Below are 19,437 nucleotides of genomic sequence, written 5' to 3'. Positions count from 1 at the left end.
TAATAATATTAATGTAGAAGATGGTAAAGTGTAAAATATGTAAAAGTTCCAGATTCTCGTTACAATCATTGATTTTTATGAAACTGAATGGATTCGGGTGATTATTAAATGTATATGTTTTATAATAAAATAGACAAAAAAATAAAAGAATATCTTTGTATAACCGGATCTGAAACATAACATTTAAACATAGTTTTCTCTAACTTTCCTTTTTTGGGGGCAAAGTTATTTCTAACATGCGTAATATATCGCCATCGTATTCCAGAGCGCAGTACAAAGGAGACAGGGATAAAAGTTTGGAAAAAGGTGGAAATAAAATAAGCTTAAATTCAATGTAAGCAGTGGCCAGCGGGACGTCTCCGGTAGCCGAAGGGTTACGGCAGCATAAAGCTAACGCTGGGACGGAGGGGCTTTAACGCTCATCGTTTAGGTTCAAATTAGGGGCCGCAAGTCTGTCATCCGTCTCCCGCAAAGACGTGAAGTGTAACGCGGCTCCGTGTAACGAGTCTCTCGCAGCAGGCCGGATTCCGGAATCGTCTTCTTTGATTCTGCGAGCGCTATCCGCGTCGCCTTAAAGCAGAAACCTCGTTTGTCTTCCGTCCATCATTCCCGCGGCTCGTTAGGAAAGGGGTTTAAGCGTCTCGGAGACCTCTGGCCGGTTATGGGATTCCTGCTGTCCCCCCCCCACCACCCCGGGTGCTCTGGCTGCTGTACATTATAACTCCCAGGACCCTCAGCCACGTTCAAAGTCAACGGTCATACAATTTAATATCTCAGATATCTACCGAATACCGCGTATACACCCTCGGCTCAAAAAGAAAAAAAAAAGGTTTCAGTTTAAAATTCTAAATATCTTATCAGGTGGGCTCGAGGGGGGGGCTTTTAGGGATCCCCTCATACCCAGCAAACATTCCGGCCTCCTAGAAAAGAGGGGCATCAGGGGAGGAGAGAGGGGCATCAGGTAAGGAGAGAGGGGGCATCAGGTGAGGAGAGAGAGGCATCAGGAGAGGAAAGAGGGGCATCAGGGGAGGAGAGAGGGGCATCAGGTAAGGAGAGAGGGGGCATCAGGTGAGGAGAGAGAGGCATCAGGAGAGGAAAGAGGGGCATCAGGGGAGGAGAGAGGGGCATCGGAAGAGGAAAGAGGGGCATCAGGAGAGGAAAGAGGGGCATCAGGGGAGGAGAGAGGGGCATCAGGGGAGGAGAGAGGGGCATCAGGTAAGGAGAGAGGGGGCATCAGGTGAGGAGAGAGAGGCATCAGGAGAGGAAAGAGGGGCATCAGGGGAGGAGAGAGGGGCATCGGAAGAGGAAAGAGGGGCATCAGGGGAGGAGAGAGGGGCATCAGGAGAGGAAAGAGGTCCTCAGTGATTCGGGACCCTAAACATGAAGCTCTAAAAAAAATATACATTTTGCCAAAATAAGCCAATTTAGAAATGTTATAACAGACCGGCTTTACAGTACACACGTGTGCACACGCAATAAACGCGTGTTTCTACCCATTCACATAATTGTATATAATTGACACGATTCGTTTATTCAGTAAAAGTAACAATAGGATTTAACGTTTTTGAGGTTTTGCTCCAAAGCTAACGGCCCGATAATCAGAGATGGTCATTTTTCACATGATTAACGTAAAGCATCTGGAAACGCTCTGGGTTTGCCTCCAAGCCACCAGGGGACACTACTGATCCCCGAGGCGATGCTTTATTCTCCAAGCTGGAGGAGTGGCATCTGACTCCACCCACTCTACAGACCCTGTCTACTCAATGCTAAGTACCTGATCCAATAGGGGGATAGCCACACCCCATGCTCAGCTAGCCCTACCTCTCTTACAAGCTCCGCCTCCCTGACCGATATATGGATCCAATGGAAAAGAGCTGGGAAGTTCCCAGGTATGACCGCATTGTGATGGAGAATGCAGAGAATACGGTGGAATGTTCCATCTGGTTTATCTATAACGTTCTATCTCTCTCTCTTTCTAGGCCTCCTGGAACACTCTACGCCCTCCTCAGGCTTACCTGTGCTAGTCCTTGTTTCCAGAGGCATCTGCAATGTCTCAATAAGGGCGGTTGGCATCCTTCGGCCTTTTCAGCTGCACCTTCAGCCTCTTCATGCCAATCTGAAAGCCATTCATGGCCTGGATGGCCGCCTGGGCACTGGCAGGATTGTCAAAACTCACAAAACCTGTCAAAACATGAAGCAATGCGAGGTCTTATAAAGCCGAAGGTTACCAAGCGCACGACACATATACAGCAAGTTCATTAACGGTGAAGATGGGAGGGCAGGTGGAGGAAGTGGAGAGAGAGCGGAGTGGACTCTGATGAGCTAGATTGGGTTTTGGAGATCCTAAAAAAGAAAAAAAAAAAAAGCAGCATCCAGCTTGAAAGCATCCACAAGTCTATATTAGCCAGGTCAAGTAAAAAGGAGACGGACAGAAAGAGCAGAGGTACCAGCCAAAAAGGAACATAGAATCTGCCAGCAGATCGGACGAATTCGGCCCGTCTAGTCTGATGTAAAGACTCAGACCTTAATCAGTCCTTGACTCAAGACTCGACTCAAACCCTAACCAGTCCTTGACCCAAGCCTCGACTCAAACCCTAACCAGTCCTTGACCCAAGACTCGACTCAAACCCTAACCAGTCCTTGACCCAAGACTCGACTCAAACCCTAACCAGTCCTTGACCCAAGCCTTGACTCAAACCCTAACCAGTCCTTGACCCAAGCCTCGACTCAAACCCTAACCAGTCCTTGACCCAAGCCTTGACTCAAACCCTAACCAGTCCTTGACCCAAGCCTCAACTCGAACCTTAACCAGCAGAACACAAACTGTCGTAATGAATGTTTAACAATAAAATTCTAGAAATAGAATATCGTAAAGTTCTCGAACTACAGATCTATGGACAGCCATCCATTTCTGGTCTTTCTAACACCTCACCTGCCGTACCAAATATCCAAAAGGACACGACCGCCGCAAACACATCGATATCTGGTGAACTGGCAGTACAAAAATACAACAACAACAACACAATACTATTAAAAAAAAATCATGACACTAAAAAGGAAGACAAACACATCACTTTTACTATTTCTTACTAAAAAGCTGGAAGCAAAGCGTTTCCAGATCACGTGGAAGTCAGGAAGTTTCTTCCGACAGCTTGGTTTGCACCAAAGAATGACATAATCTCCACCATTCTTTATAACAAAGCGTCTAATATCTAATACTTTTCCAACAAATAGAACATTTTCCAGGAAATATAACATATTCTGTAAGGTATTGGGGAACAGCACAGGATATCTTGAGCTAACTTTTTGTTTTTTTTCGCCTGGGATCTGCTACTCTATTCTAGACTATATGTATGTATCGATGTATGTATGTATGTATGTATGTATGTATGTATGTATGTATGTATGTATGTGTGTATGTATGTGTGTATGTATGCATGTATGTATGTGTGTATGTATGTGTGTATATATAATATGTTATATACCATGAATACACCATGTAATATATGTTTCGAGCCTGAAGGGAGTCCCTTTAATCCCATCCGGTGTTACAGTTTTATTTTCTGTATTAATGTATTGATATTTTTTTTATTAAAGAAAAAAAATAATTTATGATATAATCATCCAGTTTCCTGGGTGAAATTCTTCAGATTCCATCAGAAGAAGCGACCAATAAGTTCCTGAAAGTTTATATAACTTTACATCTGTGTTTGTCCAATAAATGGTACCAACTTCTGCCTTAAATCTAAAAGTACCCAGGATGCCACGGCCATAAAGCCTAGGGGTATTTTTAACTAGCTGAAAACCTAAGACAAAGGTCCGGGTTAAAAATGGGCAGAAATCCCCCTAAACAGTGAACTGAAAAAATAAAAAAAGTAATTTAGGTTCCAGAAATAAAGAAATAAAAATAATCTGTTTAATTATATATACTATGGAATTATAAAAGCAGCGGGTTTATTAGATAAGCGCACTAACCTGCTAAGTGCCCCCGGAATGGGCAATTGAATACACAGACCAAGGTGGCTTCATTAAATAATAAATGTCCTGATTTATTTTATGCGGGGAAGATTCATTTAACAAACAGTTTGCTGCGCTTTATCCTGGTCGGATTAATAAAACAAAGACAGCAAAGTATTTTATGAAAATTAATTATATTTATTAATTATAAATAAGTTAAGTATATTTTTAGTGTGTGTGGGGGGGGGTTATTTAATTAAACGCACCGACGTATTCTTCTATGTATAATGTTTATTAAGTAAAGTTGCAAACACGTTTGTGTTAAATGTTTGTATTATTAATATTATTAATATTATTATTATTACTATTAATAGAGTACCTCTAAAGCATTATCTCTCCCAACAGCCTGGTTTAAGCCCTCCCATAACCTGTCTCCATGCTTACCAACCTCCAGTGTCCCACACGCCGGGGAATATGTGATGTCATGCATGGCTCAACCCACACTATGATGTCATCTGTCATTTGTAGAACTAGATAAGATATTACAACAATGCGTTCACGAAGGTTACTGTTAAAAGTATGCCCCCCCAGGTGGAAATAGCCAATGGGAACACTGATGTTCCCAAAGGTTACCCCGGGGTGGAAATTGCTATTTTGGAGAATTCATGCAGGTTTTTTTGTACATTTTCTAATTATATAGGTGTTATAAGTAACACCTAGCAGGAAAAAAAACCACACTGAGGATCTAACATGGACTCGGTACTTTTCATGAACTAATCCGACAGACTAATAGAAAAGAAATAGTAAGCGTGTGTAAGTATAGGAGCATGGGATGGAACCCATAACAACGCACATAATATCTAATTAAAACATTATAATAATATTATTATATATACCAAATAGATGATTTTTTTAAAGGTCATACGACGCTATTCTATAACGGAATCAAAGCCTTCCTGATCAATGGGAAACATTTGTTTCATTCTCACTCGGTGCGGGACTTTAACGGCCTCTTCAGAAATTATCAGATTAAGAAAAAAAAAATGAAACTTTGGTAAAAAAAAAACTGAACTTTTATACACCTGATTTGGATCATTTAGAATCTTGGTTCTCGGGGGCGACCAGTGCAATGTTACTTTTAGGCGGCTGCAGTATTCCGCGGTTTGGCTACAGAATTCCTTCTGGGTTCTGACGCAAAGCGAGGTCTCTGATGACCGACGACTTAGGGCTGGCTGGGCTCAAATCACCTGGGCTTTTATTATATGACATTGGGTGCGTTGGGGTGTTTTTTTTTTCTCCCCCAAATGACTTCCTATAACTTAATGATTAATGAGAGCAGCTGCCAGGATCTGCTTGTAATGAACGAGGAGTTAAGCCGCGGCTCCGCACACATTTCCCATAATGCAAAAGCAAAGAACAAGCAGTAGAGGGATGAAGAATAAGAGGTTTTTTTTCTTCTTTCTTTCTTTTCTAGTAATGCCACGGTAAAAAAAAACTGGCATTTAACAAGAATCCAATGCGTTTCTTGACTGCAGGGAAGAGGCTCTTCCAAAAATCAAAGCCCGCACACTGCCTCTGTTGTCTGAATCACAGGCAATGGAACATAACTAAGATTATAGACTTTGGATTCTTACTGATCTACGGCATTCAATTGCTTCGCTTTTATAGATCTGTGACTAACAAGCGCCGGGATGCGCGGCGCTCTGATGTTTCAGCTCAGGACCGATGTAATTCCACTCGCACGGACATAAAGCAAATCACAATGTAGCCTATCTCCGCCGCAATCGATACATACGAACGTCTCTCGGAAACATAACACGCTGGATCTGGAACCGGAAGATTCCACAACGTTCTTGACGAGCACATTCCGTAAATAATCATTAGAATGAAAGAATGCGAATGAATTATATAATAATTCTGAATATTTCATGCCACGGCGAGGTGTCATAAATATCACTATTACTGGGATTTCAAGAAGCTGAAAGACAATTCAGCTCTCAGACCCCAGAAGAACCATAAATAATAGCGATGAGAGGTTACAGGCTTGCAAATCACGCCTTGAGGTGGGGAGAGCAGTTAATTCCTACGCTCAGACAACCGGGGAAACGGTATTTATGTATCCATTTCGATTTCATTTATGGTTGACATCGCCCTTACGGGTCCAGAAAATGTTACCCCGGCGCTTCTAGATTTTTTAGGGTTAGCATTTGTCTCAGAAGCTAAATTTGTCTGGAAAATGTGCAATGTGCATCAAATATTTCTCTTGGCTTGAAGGTGCTGGCCGACGGGAATTTTAACGATGGTCAATGGACGCTACCCAAGTTTAGGAAACTATTGGTGGAAGTAAGTAGGTAAGAATCTGCCAATTTGAGGTTGAGGGTCTCAGAAAGCAATAAAATGTGACCGTTGCAGAAGAAGAGATTTTAATTCATCTGAAGTAATAAATTCATCGTGAAGGGCTGACATAGGAACGGTTCTCAATTCTTCCCTGTATATTAGCGATGGTTCGTGGAACACGGACAGAATAAACGAAATCATTATTAAGGCTATTCAGTGATCCTTCTCTACATCTGGATTATCCACGAGGTCCTTCTCGTATTAAATTAAATGTGATTAAAACAGACAACAGGGAGGTTGATTTTTAATCCCCAAAGGGCCAATTTATATTTAATATCATTTTCGAGACCAGAGACCTTCCATCGGGGAAGCACTTTTATTGTCTTGGTGGGTCAAGGGCCTTTCTCCTCTACGAAATCATTATCCAGCTTCCTCGTTTCTTGACCATACATGAAAAAGAAAGTTCTTGCAAAAGTATTTGGCTGGCGTTAAAAGTTTTGTTGAATAATTGTCATCCCCCCAAAAAAACCCATCAACTTCGTAAAAAAAAAATGGCTTCATTGTACCTTCGGGAGAACATCAGAAAGTAATCTAAATATCAAATTAATTATGGTTTGCAAATGAGATGCTGTTTGCGCTCTTAAAGTGCTTCCTCGGGGTCCCTGGCGGCTGGTACCTGAGTTTCAGGTGGGTCTATAGTCTCCCATTAATCATCCGACGGCAGGTAGCTACAGAGATCAGCGCCAACCAAAGATCAGTCGGCGTTGTAATTATTAAAACCTCCCTGGGTACCGCAGGGCATCGGCAGATAACGCAGGCAACCGCTAACTATAGCTGTTCTAGATTTCACATAAAGTATACGGCACCCATGGGTCACCGCTGCAGATGTGCCGGATACGGCCGGATTTATTATCATCTAAGAACGTTTCCCAGGGTGTGATTTTAATTAGGCTTTCTTTAAATAAGCCTTTTTCTGTATTAGATTAAAAATTAAAGGGGAATTGAATAATCTCATATCCTTCACTATCATATATATATATATATATACAATGTATCAATACCAAAAAAATACCCTCTGTTATCGCATGTTGTGCTGCGAGACAGAGAAGCCATCTTGGCGTCCCGTCACATTTTGGAAATCGCCCCTTCATGCTTAGATATCTGTGATAATAGCGTTACGGAGGGACCTGCGTGGCTGGAAACAATCTCTAGCGCTAGAGGCTCCTGCGCCATCCGCTAAAACAATGCGGGGAGAGAACAGGAAGCGGTTTACAACTTCCTGCTTGGGCTGACGCAGGGAGGGAACAGGAAGCGATTTACAACTTCCTGCTTGGGCTGACGCAGGGAGAGAACAGGAAGTGGGTTACAACTTCCTGCTTTGGCTGATACAGGGATAGAACAGGAAGTGGCTTCCAACTTCCTGCTTGGGCCGACACAGGGAGAGAACAGGAAGCGGCTTACAACGTCCTGCTTGGGCTGACGGGAGGATCCCGAGGGGAATGCGCATGAAATATCCCTGGCTATTCTGGTTCAAACGTTTTCTATAATAAATATTACTTTCTGCGTAATTCACTAATTTTGTTGCAATTCTCCCTGTTTTCGTAGATTAACCTCTACATAGCCATATCAAATATATTTGGGGTTCCTCCTGGCTCCGGCGCTGGTCATTTCATGCATAGTGCAATCTTTGAGTTTTTCCTGATTTTTCTGTTGCGCATGTTTTTTTGCAAACAAAACTGCATGTTTAGCGAGTAGGGCCCTTTTTTGCCGTCTTTTTCATTATGGAGGAAAAAAATATCCGTCAAAACTAATATTTCATCTACGCATACTATACGTCGGCTGTTATGTACACGTGTACTTCTGTCATGAGACAGCGCGGAATTTATCAAAATTTCATAAAGCTTCAGGGAAAATGAAGAAATATTGAACAATAACGAAGGATTTTACAAATCCGAAAAATTGCGTAAAAAAAAAATCGAAATCCGCCATAATGCGACAGGATTCGGCTGGATAAACGCGGAGTTCGTGATACGAATAATCGGCTGATGGCTGGTCTCGTGGTCATTCTCTTTCCATTAGCGGACGTGATGACCAAAGACACCCGACCGTTAGCTATTAAAGCCGCCGGCCGGCGTAAATATGGACAAATGAGAGGCGTGCGCGGAAAAGTCAGCAGTGCTATTTCATTGTGTTATTTCTGCCGATGAGGCCGAGTCATAAATATCTGCAGAATAAGCAAGACTAATGAATTCATTCTGCGGATGGCAGGCGCATTCTTCAGCTAATGGGAGGCATATCCAGCCGCCGACCAAACTGGAAGGAAAAGCTCAAGAAGAAACTTTCCATTAAAAAAATAGTCTAAGCTGTGTGTGGTTTTACTATATTCAGGGTCGGGGGTGGACGAAATGTTTATCTTTCTTGGAATTTTTTTTTTTTCTTTAAGGACGGGGGAATAAATGGATGACTTTGGGCCACAGACCTGGCTGTGAATATTAAACGGGAAACGGACCACAGGATATCCCCGCTCGGCCAGCCCAACGACTATACTTTGGGACAGGGCTACACATAATTTCTGGCTTGTTTGTGACCCTCGACGACAGAATATGCGCACACGCGGTCTACAATGTATCTCCAGCTGGCCAATAGGAACTGTTTTTTACATTAGTGGGTGTGGTTAGAGGGGTGGCTAAATGTTTCACATGTGCCCTATTGCTGGCTATTTATGGAACTAAATTAGGCATTTTAAAAACATGAAGAATGGGTTTTATTTACCCCGTTTAATTTATAAAGCCTTTCCCTGTTGTTTCTATACACATTACCGGGGCTTTTAGGGCTGTAGAACCCTGCGATCCCCTCATACTCAGCAAACATTCTGACCTCCTAGAAAAGAGGGGCATCAGGGGAGGACAGAGGGGCATCAGGGATTTGGGACACAGGAGAATGGACAAACTAATCTTGGCCAAACACACATTTATAACTATTCTTGATTCTCTTGATATATAGATTGTCTTATAATAAAACATTTTACTGATTATGAACGACGGCTCTCAAAAGTTCCTATTTTTAACGAGAAGTACTAAAAAAAATATATTGAAAAAAATTGTTAGATTATGGATATATTGCATTTTATTAGTTTATATATGTTTTGACTTAATTTTTTCATTTTTTTTCTTTTTAAAGTTCATTTTTTTTGTTAATAAAGAAAAATGTTAATTTAGTGGCAATAATAATGCCTTATCCCCACAAAATCATTTACGTTAGCAGTATGTGAAATCTATGTAAATATTTGTAAATGTAAATGTAAAGGTCTTTAAACATGCCTTAAAATTTGCAATTCCGTTCCTGTTTTTCAGAGGGAAGCCTTTTGGATTCCTGTCGCAATCAGGAAGTGTCGAGATTTTTAATTTTTCCTCCTTCGTGTTGAAAAAAAAAGCTACATTGGTTCAACAGAATTTTTTTTTAAACTTTTCCTCAATAGTATGTTTAAATGCAATTTGCATAATTAATATTATTGTGTTTTTTTATTATTACATTTTTTTTTATAAAACAAAACATAGCCCTTGGACATATATTTCTGTCTGGGGGTAATTCCACGCAGTATAATCTCCATTCCTGCTAATTCCTCCATTTTTCTTTAAAAAATATATACTAATTTTTCTGTTTGTATATTTATAAAATCCTCATATTAACAGCATATTAACTCTCCAACAACAGAAAGAAGCAGTCAAGTCCTCAGCGCATGAACGGCCGCCATATTCCCATTAATATCAATTATGACATCAACGCGGCTTGGGTTTTAATCGCCAATTGCGTCGTTTGCACCGTTGGCCCACCGACCGGCTTATGTTATGGATGAGTCTTTGCATCACACGCATGGAGACACAATACTCTGTCACTACGATACACCACGTCACATTAGTCCACCGCACAACAACACCATAACATCAACAGCCCCTTCCCATATCCCACCGTCCCGCTACCCACAATGCTTCGCTTCACTATCATGGAGACGTCATCCAACGGAGAAAGGGCAGCTTCCTTTAATGGCATAAGTTGATTTTTTTTTTTTCTCCAAGAAAAAAAAATAAAATTTCACGACATCGGCGAATATCCGATAAACTTTTTTGGAAACGAACATTATCAAGAATTTCAGACGCAAATCTGAAATTTAAATTGTAATCGGAACATACTACCGGCAAATGTATAGATCAAGAGAAACCAACTTTAGAAAAAAAAAAAAAAAAAACATGGCCGACCTCCCCTATGACATCATCACCCAGCCATCAATTGCCATGGAAACCCCAGAGTAATAAAAAATATATATATTTTTTTCTCTTTTTCTATACATTTTCAGGCTAAAAAAAACTTTTTCAGGCCATTTCTTGTTTTCTTGCACCAACAACTATTTCGATGACAAACAAGCTTTAATAAAACATTTTTTAATCATTTTTCTGGCCTTCCGAATGAAATTTTATTGGAATTGTCCATGGCCTTTGCTACTACATTCCCGGAAATGTATACATTAGTTCACAGACCTCTTCTCATGAAATATAGAACACGATCTCGTAAACATTATTGTCGATGCTACCTGTAGCACGTCCTTCGTCACCCAAGACACGTTACGACAATAGCACTTAAGACGTGACGCTGGCACAAACAATTTGGGCTTAGAAACGGTCGTTTTGTTAATGCGATCTGTCGTAAAAATTCCGCCGGTTCCTATAAATCCTTTTATGCCATAAACATCAGTCTGTGGCCGTTAAACCATCAGATAACAGACACTCACCTGATTTATTCCACATCAGATTACCGTAACATACATCATAAGGGCTTTCCATAAACACGCAGAGATATCGGGGTATTTATCACCCCATATATTTCAACCTCCTGAAACGCAGAATAATTGACTCGATAGATCGCGTATTCTTGCTTTACCCTCCTAGAAGGCTAGAATTTATCTGTATAGGATAGGTTTTTTTTAACCCCTTAAAGACAATGGGCTTAAACCCATTAAAAACAATACATTGTGAGCCCGTACATGTACGGGCTTTGTCATTAAGGGGTTAATAAATATTTTTGTTTAGAATATTTCAAGGCAGGACAGGCACCAATATTCATTATTCTTTATCAAATATCACTGTGAAGGATCTAGGCCGTGGCTGATGTCACAGGTCTGATGTCACGAGTGCAGGTGTTCCCCTGGAACAGAAACACGGTACCTCGTTTGAACATAGTTACATTTTTACTGGATTGCTACTGGAATAATTAACCCCTTAATTAACAATGGGCGGTCCCTAAACCCATTGAAAACAATGCATTTTTGTCATTAAGGGGTTAAAAATACTTTTTTACATTAAAATTATGGATTAAAAAAAAATTAAATAAAAAAACAGCAGAAGTATAAGTTAGAGTCTGGCCCAAGGCATTGGTGTTTATCCTTAATCCTCGTTTGCGATACCTTTCCAGCATTTTTAGCCTGTCTCCCTCTTTGTCCTTTTCTCTCTTTTCTCACAGCCTTTTATGCTCCTCTGTCCTTTTTTAAAACTTTTTTCCTCTCACCCACCTTCAATCATTTTTCTCCTTTCTCGGTTGAAACCTAATTTCCAATTTTTCACCCTTCTTCTTCCCCAAGCCCATTCTCACTCTTTCTCCCCCATTCAATCCTTGTTCATTCTCTCACTTCCTTCTCCGATCTGTCATTCATCTCATAAGCCTTTTTTCTTTTGTGTCCCCTTTAAAGCTTTTCTCCTCTTCCTCACCTCCAATCTTTTTCTCCTCTCCTAGAATCTTCTTTCTTTCCCCATCCTATTTGTACTGCATTTTTCACTCTTCTTCTTCTTCCTCCCCAACCTCTTTCTGTTTCTTTCTTCCCCTTCCATCCCTTTTCATTCTTTCTCCCCCTCCTCCAATCTGTCACCCGTCCTCCTTCTATCCTTTTGTCCATTCTCCCATTCATCATTTTTCTTTTATCTTCAGATGTCCCTTCATGCCACCCAGGATGGAGTTTTTTGTGTTAGAAACTGGCCAGCATGCCCCTACCCAAACCAATTAAACACTTCCCAGCGTCCACAAATCGCTCCCTTCCTGCGGCTTTATAGATATCCAGAGAAAACGAGCTCCGTCCCGGATAAATTACAGAATACGGGTTAAAAGAGAGCCTTGTGTAACGTATCACCCCCCCCCCCTTTAAAGCCGAGGCTGGGCCGAGCAGCTGCTTTTTTCTGATATCGGGATGAAAATGTATAATTTCACGGGCCGAGGCGGTGCGCAGGATTCATCCGCGCGGCTTGACGCCCAATTTATGAGCGCATTATAAAAGAGACAATAATACAACGATCCCCGGCTGACACGCGTCACGTACATTCTGCCATTTCTGGGGACGCGTATTTTCTCTTTTAATAAAAAAGTATTCTGTTTCCAGCCTCGTTGTTCCACAATCAGAGATCAGGACTGTCTGCGTGCGGAGCGGGTGATATTCTTCTGTCCGTCACAGAACTGATTGAAATTTCTGTTGTTTTCCTGCTCTGGTGAAATTTGCTATGACTTGCGTTATTATGAGAGCGTTATGGAGACGGGAACTCTTCATCTCTCCGCCGACACCATGCATTACAAATGGCCCTGTATAATGTATAGATAAATCAGTGACCGGCCCCCTGTATAATGTATAGATAAATCAGTGACCGGCCCCCTGTATAATGTATAGATAAATCAGCGAGCCGGCCCCTGTATAATGTATAGCTAAATCAGTGACCGGCCCCTGTATAATGTATAGATAAATAAGTGACCGGCACCCTGTATAATGTATAGATAAATCAGTGAGCCGGCCCCCCCTGTATAATGTATAGATAAATCATTGAGCTGGCCCCCTGTATAATGTATAGATAAATCAGTGAGCCGGCCCCCCCTGTATAATGTATAGATAAATCAGTGACCGGCCCCCCTGTATGATGTATAGATGAATCAGCAAGCCGCCCACCTGTATAATGTATAGATATATCAGCGAGCCGGCCCCCTGTATAATGTATAGATAAATCAGTGAGCCGGCCCTGTATAATGTATAGTATATACAGGTCCGGGGTATTGTGGGTTGCATTGTATTGTGTGTTGCATTGTATGGTGCGTTACATTGTATGGTGCGTTACATTGTATGGTGCGTTGCATTGTATGGTGCGTTGTGTTGCATTGTATTGTGCGTTACACTGTATTGTGCGTTGCATTGTATGGTGCGTTACATTGTATGGTGCGTTGCATTGTATGGTGCGTTGCGTTGCATTGTATGGTGCGTTGCATTGTATGGTGCGTTACATTGTATGGTGCGTTACATTGTATGGTGCGTTGCATTGTATGGTGCGTTGCGTTGCATTGTATGGTGCGTTGCATTGTATGGTGCGTTACATTGTATGGTGCGTTGCGTTACATTGTATGGTGCGTTGCATTGTATGGTGCGTTGCGTTGCATTGTATGGTGCGTTGCATTGTATGGTGCGTTGCGTTGTATTGTGCGTTGCATTGTATTGTGCGTTACACTGTATTGTGCGTTGCATTGTATGGTGCGTTACATTGTATGGTGCGTTGCATTGTATGGTGCGTTGCGTTGCATTGTATGGTGCGTTGCATTGTATGGTGCGTTACATTGTATGGTGCGTTACATTGTATGGTGCGTTGCATTGTATTGTGCGTTACACTGTATGGTGCGTTACATTGTATGGTGCGTTGCATTGTATGGTGCGTTGCGTTGCATTGTATGGTGCGTTGCGTTGCATTGTATTGTGCGTTACATTGTATTGTGCGTTACACTGTAAGGGTTGTGCCGTTTAATGAGCAGGAGTTATTCTTGATCTATGCATTCGCTAGGCATAAATACTGATTTGTTATTTTAAACTTTACATCAAAGTGACAAAACCATGAAAAAATGATGAATCTAGTTTTTACAGTAAATCCAGTAAACATGTAAATAAGCAAATTAACCAGTTAATTAATTAGTGTTCCTGTTCAGGTGAAAAAACTGTACTTTTTTCGTGGTTTACTGTCCTTCATTGAAATGTTCTTTTTTGTCACAGTAGAACATCATTTAGAACTTAAAAACTGGGGTTTTTCCATGAAAGAGACAGACAGATGTATAGGTCAAAATATTAAAAATCATATAATTCTAATAAACAGTAACATATGATATTTGATTATAAAAACATATTCCCTAAAAAGCTTTTTCCTCAGTTTTTTTTTTTTTACACATTTGGGTAATTTCCCAGCAAAAAAACAGAGCAAAAAAAGCAAATACAATCATTTCAATAGAATTTGTAAGCAATGGGGGGGAATAAAGACATGAAATAAACATGAATCCATTTATTGGGTGCAGCAGCTGCCTGTGGACTAAAACTCCCTGGACGACAATGTTTTAGGTCTATATGCTGACTTTGGATGATGGGAATTATAGTCTACAGCAGTCGGAGAAGACGAGGTATAGCGTTCCTGCTGCTTTCAAATCAATTTTAATAAAAAAAAATAAATAAATTATTTATAACAAAAACTTAAAATATATAAAATATATTAAAAAATAATAATAACATTTATTATTAAGTGATAGTGATGGCGTCTGCCGTATAATACATGCCAAGCACCCTGTTTCTGCTGCTGTGCTTCCAGAATTTTCCTGCTACAGGAATCTTAATTACTACTTATCAAGAAAACGTTAATCTTCTTTTTTTTCATTGAGTTTTTTTGTTTTTTCTTAAATCCTGCTGGGCATTTTTTACCTCACATTCAATAGATTAGTGCCTTTGCCCCAAAATGAACACGAAGACACCTCATTTATCTTGTTCTACAGAAATAACTTAATTTCTATATCTTTTCTATCGAATTGTGGTTTAAAAAATGAAATAAAATTAAAAAATAAATATTTTAAAAAAAGAAGTAATAAATGAATATGGAAATTTAGGAGGGTTATGCATTTAAAAGTAATTTTGGTGAGACTTTTGAAAAGTGGTCTTATTACTATAGCGACCAATGGGAAGATCTCATCGGCGTGAACATTCCGTGGTTGCCAAGGCAATAAGACCTTTTATGTTCTGAAACGGTATCGTGGGATCGTGAAGCCATTTTGTCGATGAACGCCAAGGTTTCGATTGGTCGTTCTGATAGTATTTTTTTTTTTTTTGCTCCATTTTTGGCAGAAATAAGAAATCAGAAATATCCGACCTCATGGAACGGCTGCTGTAGAGGAATTTAACGGTACGGATAACCAGCCCTTGCGATTGTATCTCAAAATAATGACATTTAATGACGGCTCTGAACAGATTGGATTCATTAACCCCCGATGGGAACCGACGACCAGACAATTACGGAGAGAAAAGAAAAAAGAAATTTCCCAAATGTATCTTGACCCGTGTGCTACTGGTGGTTTAATACCTCACTAGTTAATGTATAGATTATTCCGGGCCAGCCTATGGCCCTTGTCTGACTGGTGTTGGCCCTTTAAAGTGTGAGGTCAAAAGATTGGAATTATTCATTGCAAACTGCCAGGTTAGTGAATAAACCACAAAGGGTTAAAAAGCAGAAATTGCTTTTTTTAAAACCTATCCCACTGCATTAGCCTCGACTACTTCTGCTGGGAGGCTGTTCCACGTATCTGCCGTAAAATAGTTTGACCTAAATCGGAGCAGATGAACTGGTTAACCGATCTGTCGGAACTCCAGAAGCTTTTGTTTTTCCCTTTTTCTTGTCTCTCCGTTCAGGAACGTTCCGTGCATACATTTAAAGATATGACCCAAAGCAGATTTCCTGAACCCAAATTGTGATCAGGAAGAAGGTTTTTGCTCAAAGTTCAGATATTAACAGCATGATCTTCAAGAATCAGTTAATTAAGCAACACAAAGACAAGCGGCCCCTGGCCCCAAATATCTTACAGGCAGCGGCTCCCAATTCTGGTCCTCAGGGTTTAAAGGGGTCACATGGGAGATAAAAACATAATTTAACCCCATAAAACATCTATAATTAACTATGATTCTGTTTCAAAATTATTCACCAGCTATGAGACCTTCTAAAGGCACAGACAGGACATTCTGCAAATACCCCTCCCCCGTTTCCCATAATCCCTCAGGGCAGGCTGCATCCTCCCTTCAGCCGCAGGAAGTTGTAAACCGCTTCCTGTGTCAGCTCAAGCAGGAAGTTGTAAGCCGCTTCCTGTTCTCTCCCTGCGTCAGCCCAAGCAGGAAGTTGTAAGCCACTTCCTGTTCTCTCCCTGTGTCAGCCCAAGCAGGAAGTTGTAAGCCGCTTCCTGTTCTCTCCCTGTGTCAGCCTAAGCAGGAAGTTGTAAGCCGCTTCCTGTTCTCTCCCTGCAGTTTTAGTGGACATCGCGTGAGCCTCCAGCCGCGCAGGTCCCTCGGTAACGATTTACACCATGTGACAGGGCAGGAAGATGGCTAATATTTATATAAATGCTTTGGCGGAAAATAAAAAATATGATGAATGCTAAAATTTGACATTTTGGGGGGAGCCTTGAAGACTGAATTAGGGAATCGCTGCCCTATGATGCAATACCTTGAGCAAGGGAATTATAAGGAATGCAGACCAAAAAGTAGCTTTCTGAATCTTTCATCTGTGAAAAGCATCTACTGTATATTAATTATGGTTGCCATATCAGCATTTTTACATATATTTTACATATATATATATTTTTTTTTTTTACATATTGCTGATACCACCTATAAAGTGCTTACTGAGAATAATGGAGGATATATACCTTATTAAGTTACTGATTTACCCATTGTACAGCACTGTGGAATATGATGGCGCTATATATAAAACGATAAATAATAATAATAATTCATACATATTCCAGGGGACAGCACCATAGTTGGTGGTCAATAATATGTAAAGACGAGCTGATATGGAAACCCTAAATTTAATATTCCAGGTTGGTTCTTCCAGACTCCTTATAATATATTCAATTTTAACTCTTTGAGCACTGTAAATGTAAGCTTGCCCATTCCCTTATTTCATCCCAATAAATTTTTCTTTTGCTACTCAAGGAAACATCTAAAACAGAAGCAGAATTTAAGCATCAAACACACAAGAAAAGGACAGGAAAAAAAAGTATTAGAAAAATAAAATTGAAAAAAAAAACATTCTGAAAATTAAGTGTTTAGAAAAAAAGCCCTTTTCCTGGATGAATCTAATTTTTTGTTTGTTATCTTTACCCACCAAAGCATTTACTTTGGTTTGTCGCCCGATCCACAAACACTTTCGAGGAGATGACATTACCGAAAGGCAGGAACATCTGCATCAGCTCGGCGTCCCCAAATTCCTGGGGCAGATGGTAGATAAACAGGTTGCAGCCTTCGGGTCCTGGGAGGAGAAGAGAGAGAATAAAGTGAATATTTATACAGACGTCCGGCGATGTACATGCTGCCAACCAACACGTCTTCTGCTTAGAAATGTAAATGTTTGACTATTCTTAGTTTGCACTGTATATATATATATACACATATAATATGTATCATATATACACACACACATAATATATATCATATATACACACACACACATAATAATATATATCATATATACACACACACATATAATATATATCATATATACACACACACATATAATATATATCATATATACACACACACACATATAATATATATAATATATATCATATATACACACACATATAATATATATCATATATACACACACACATATAATATATATCATATATACACACACATATATAATATATATCATATATACACACACATATATAATATATATCATATATACACACACACATATAATATTTATCATATATACACACACACACATATAATATATATCATATATACACACACATATATAATATATATCATATATACACACACACATATAATATATATCATATACACACACACACATATAATATATATCATTGGAACCCAGGAGTGATGGGAGTGAAAAAGGGCCATTGGAACACAGGAGTGATGGGAGTGATAAAGGGCCATTGGAACACAGGAGTGATGGGAGTGATAAAGGACCTCTGTACGCCTATGAAGTTATTCCATGAAAAACCCGTTTCCAGCTACAATAGTCATTTACAACATTAACCCCATTTGGGCCAGACTTATGATGCATTTAATGGTTTTTTAGAGGACAAAATGTGCTTTTCATTCAAATACAAGGAAACTCCTAAGTGACCCCAAACTTTTGAATGGTAGTGTATGTATGTGTGTGCTTCCTGTATATATATATATATATATATATATATATATATATATATATATATATATAGTAAAATACCAAATAAAGAGGGAAATGTATATACAGGAAGTGGATGGAATTCTCAGAGCCTGAGATTTCAATAAAACTTTAACTAAACAAACATTCTATTGCAGCATGATGCCATAAGCCACGCCCACATCCTCTCGTTTTTCCCCCCACAATACTGGCAGGAGTCTGCCGGTCCTCTCTAATACTCAAAATCTCTGGTGTTTTCCTTTGCTTTGTTTTGCCCCTAGCAACAACTGCCCCCTAGTTACCAGCTCCTTGACTCGCAAAGAGCTTATTGGGCCTGCAGCTCGGAGCTCCATCAATCAATCTCTGCTACCCAGAGACACAAAGTGAGGTTGCGGTGCTGTGCTGTCATATTGGGGGGGTAGTTAATGCCTCTAATTATCCCAAAATGGCAGCACACAGGCATTTGCATAAAACTGAAGGCATAGAAATGAAGACACATAATGAAGCCAAATTGACTAATTATATTTTAATTTTTATTAGCACCGTCTTTTTAGGTAAATTTGCGTCAATAGATTTTTTTTTGTTTTTCGCAGGACGAGATCGTTGTGGGGGGGGGCGCGGGTAGCATCCCCTCCCCCGCGCATTCACTGCATACAATTCATTCCCATCCCTGGCAGAGACAAGGAAGACGGATCCGTGTCCTGACAGATGCCCATTTAAAGCGCATTAAAATTCCTCTGTCTCAGCGTGATTACGACTCGCGGCCCAGAGCACTTTCCTGTATTAATAGAAAATGAAGTTCTAATGAATATTTGGAAAGCACAATTTTCCCCACTAATTTGCTAAGAGGGCGTCTGGTGAAGGAACAGCTGATCTCCGCATTTCATACAACTGTGTGAGATCAAAGGTG

General features: G+C 40.2%; 1 protein-coding gene across 11 annotated transcripts in view; it reads right to left on the bottom strand.

Annotated features, from left to right (window-relative positions):
* Nucleotides 1–19,437, bottom strand: part of CELF4 (CUGBP Elav-like family member 4) — a 453,257-nt gene that overhangs the window by 10,180 nt on the left and 423,640 nt on the right. For 6 of the 11 annotated variants that reach the window (XM_053448271.1, XM_053448273.1, XM_053448304.1 and 3 more), the window contains 2 exons: nucleotides 17,493–17,636; nucleotides 2,016–2,181 (listed from right to left, as the gene is read on the bottom strand). In XM_053448271.1, coding sequence (XP_053304246.1) covers nucleotides 2,054–2,181; nucleotides 17,493–17,636 — 272 coding nt within the window. In that variant the 3' untranslated portion in view covers nucleotides 2,016–2,053. The remainder of the gene's footprint in view (nucleotides 1–2,015; nucleotides 2,182–17,492; nucleotides 17,637–19,437) is intronic. The other 5 variants (XM_053448277.1, XM_053448279.1, XM_053448278.1 and 2 more) reach the window with 2 other exon arrangements.

This window comes from Spea bombifrons, chromosome 1, assembly GCF_027358695.1.
Source record: "Spea bombifrons isolate aSpeBom1 chromosome 1, aSpeBom1.2.pri, whole genome shotgun sequence".
NCBI lineage: Eukaryota > Metazoa > Chordata > Amphibia > Anura > Pelobatidae > Spea > Spea bombifrons.
This window is presented reverse-complemented; position numbering and strand designations above follow the sequence as displayed.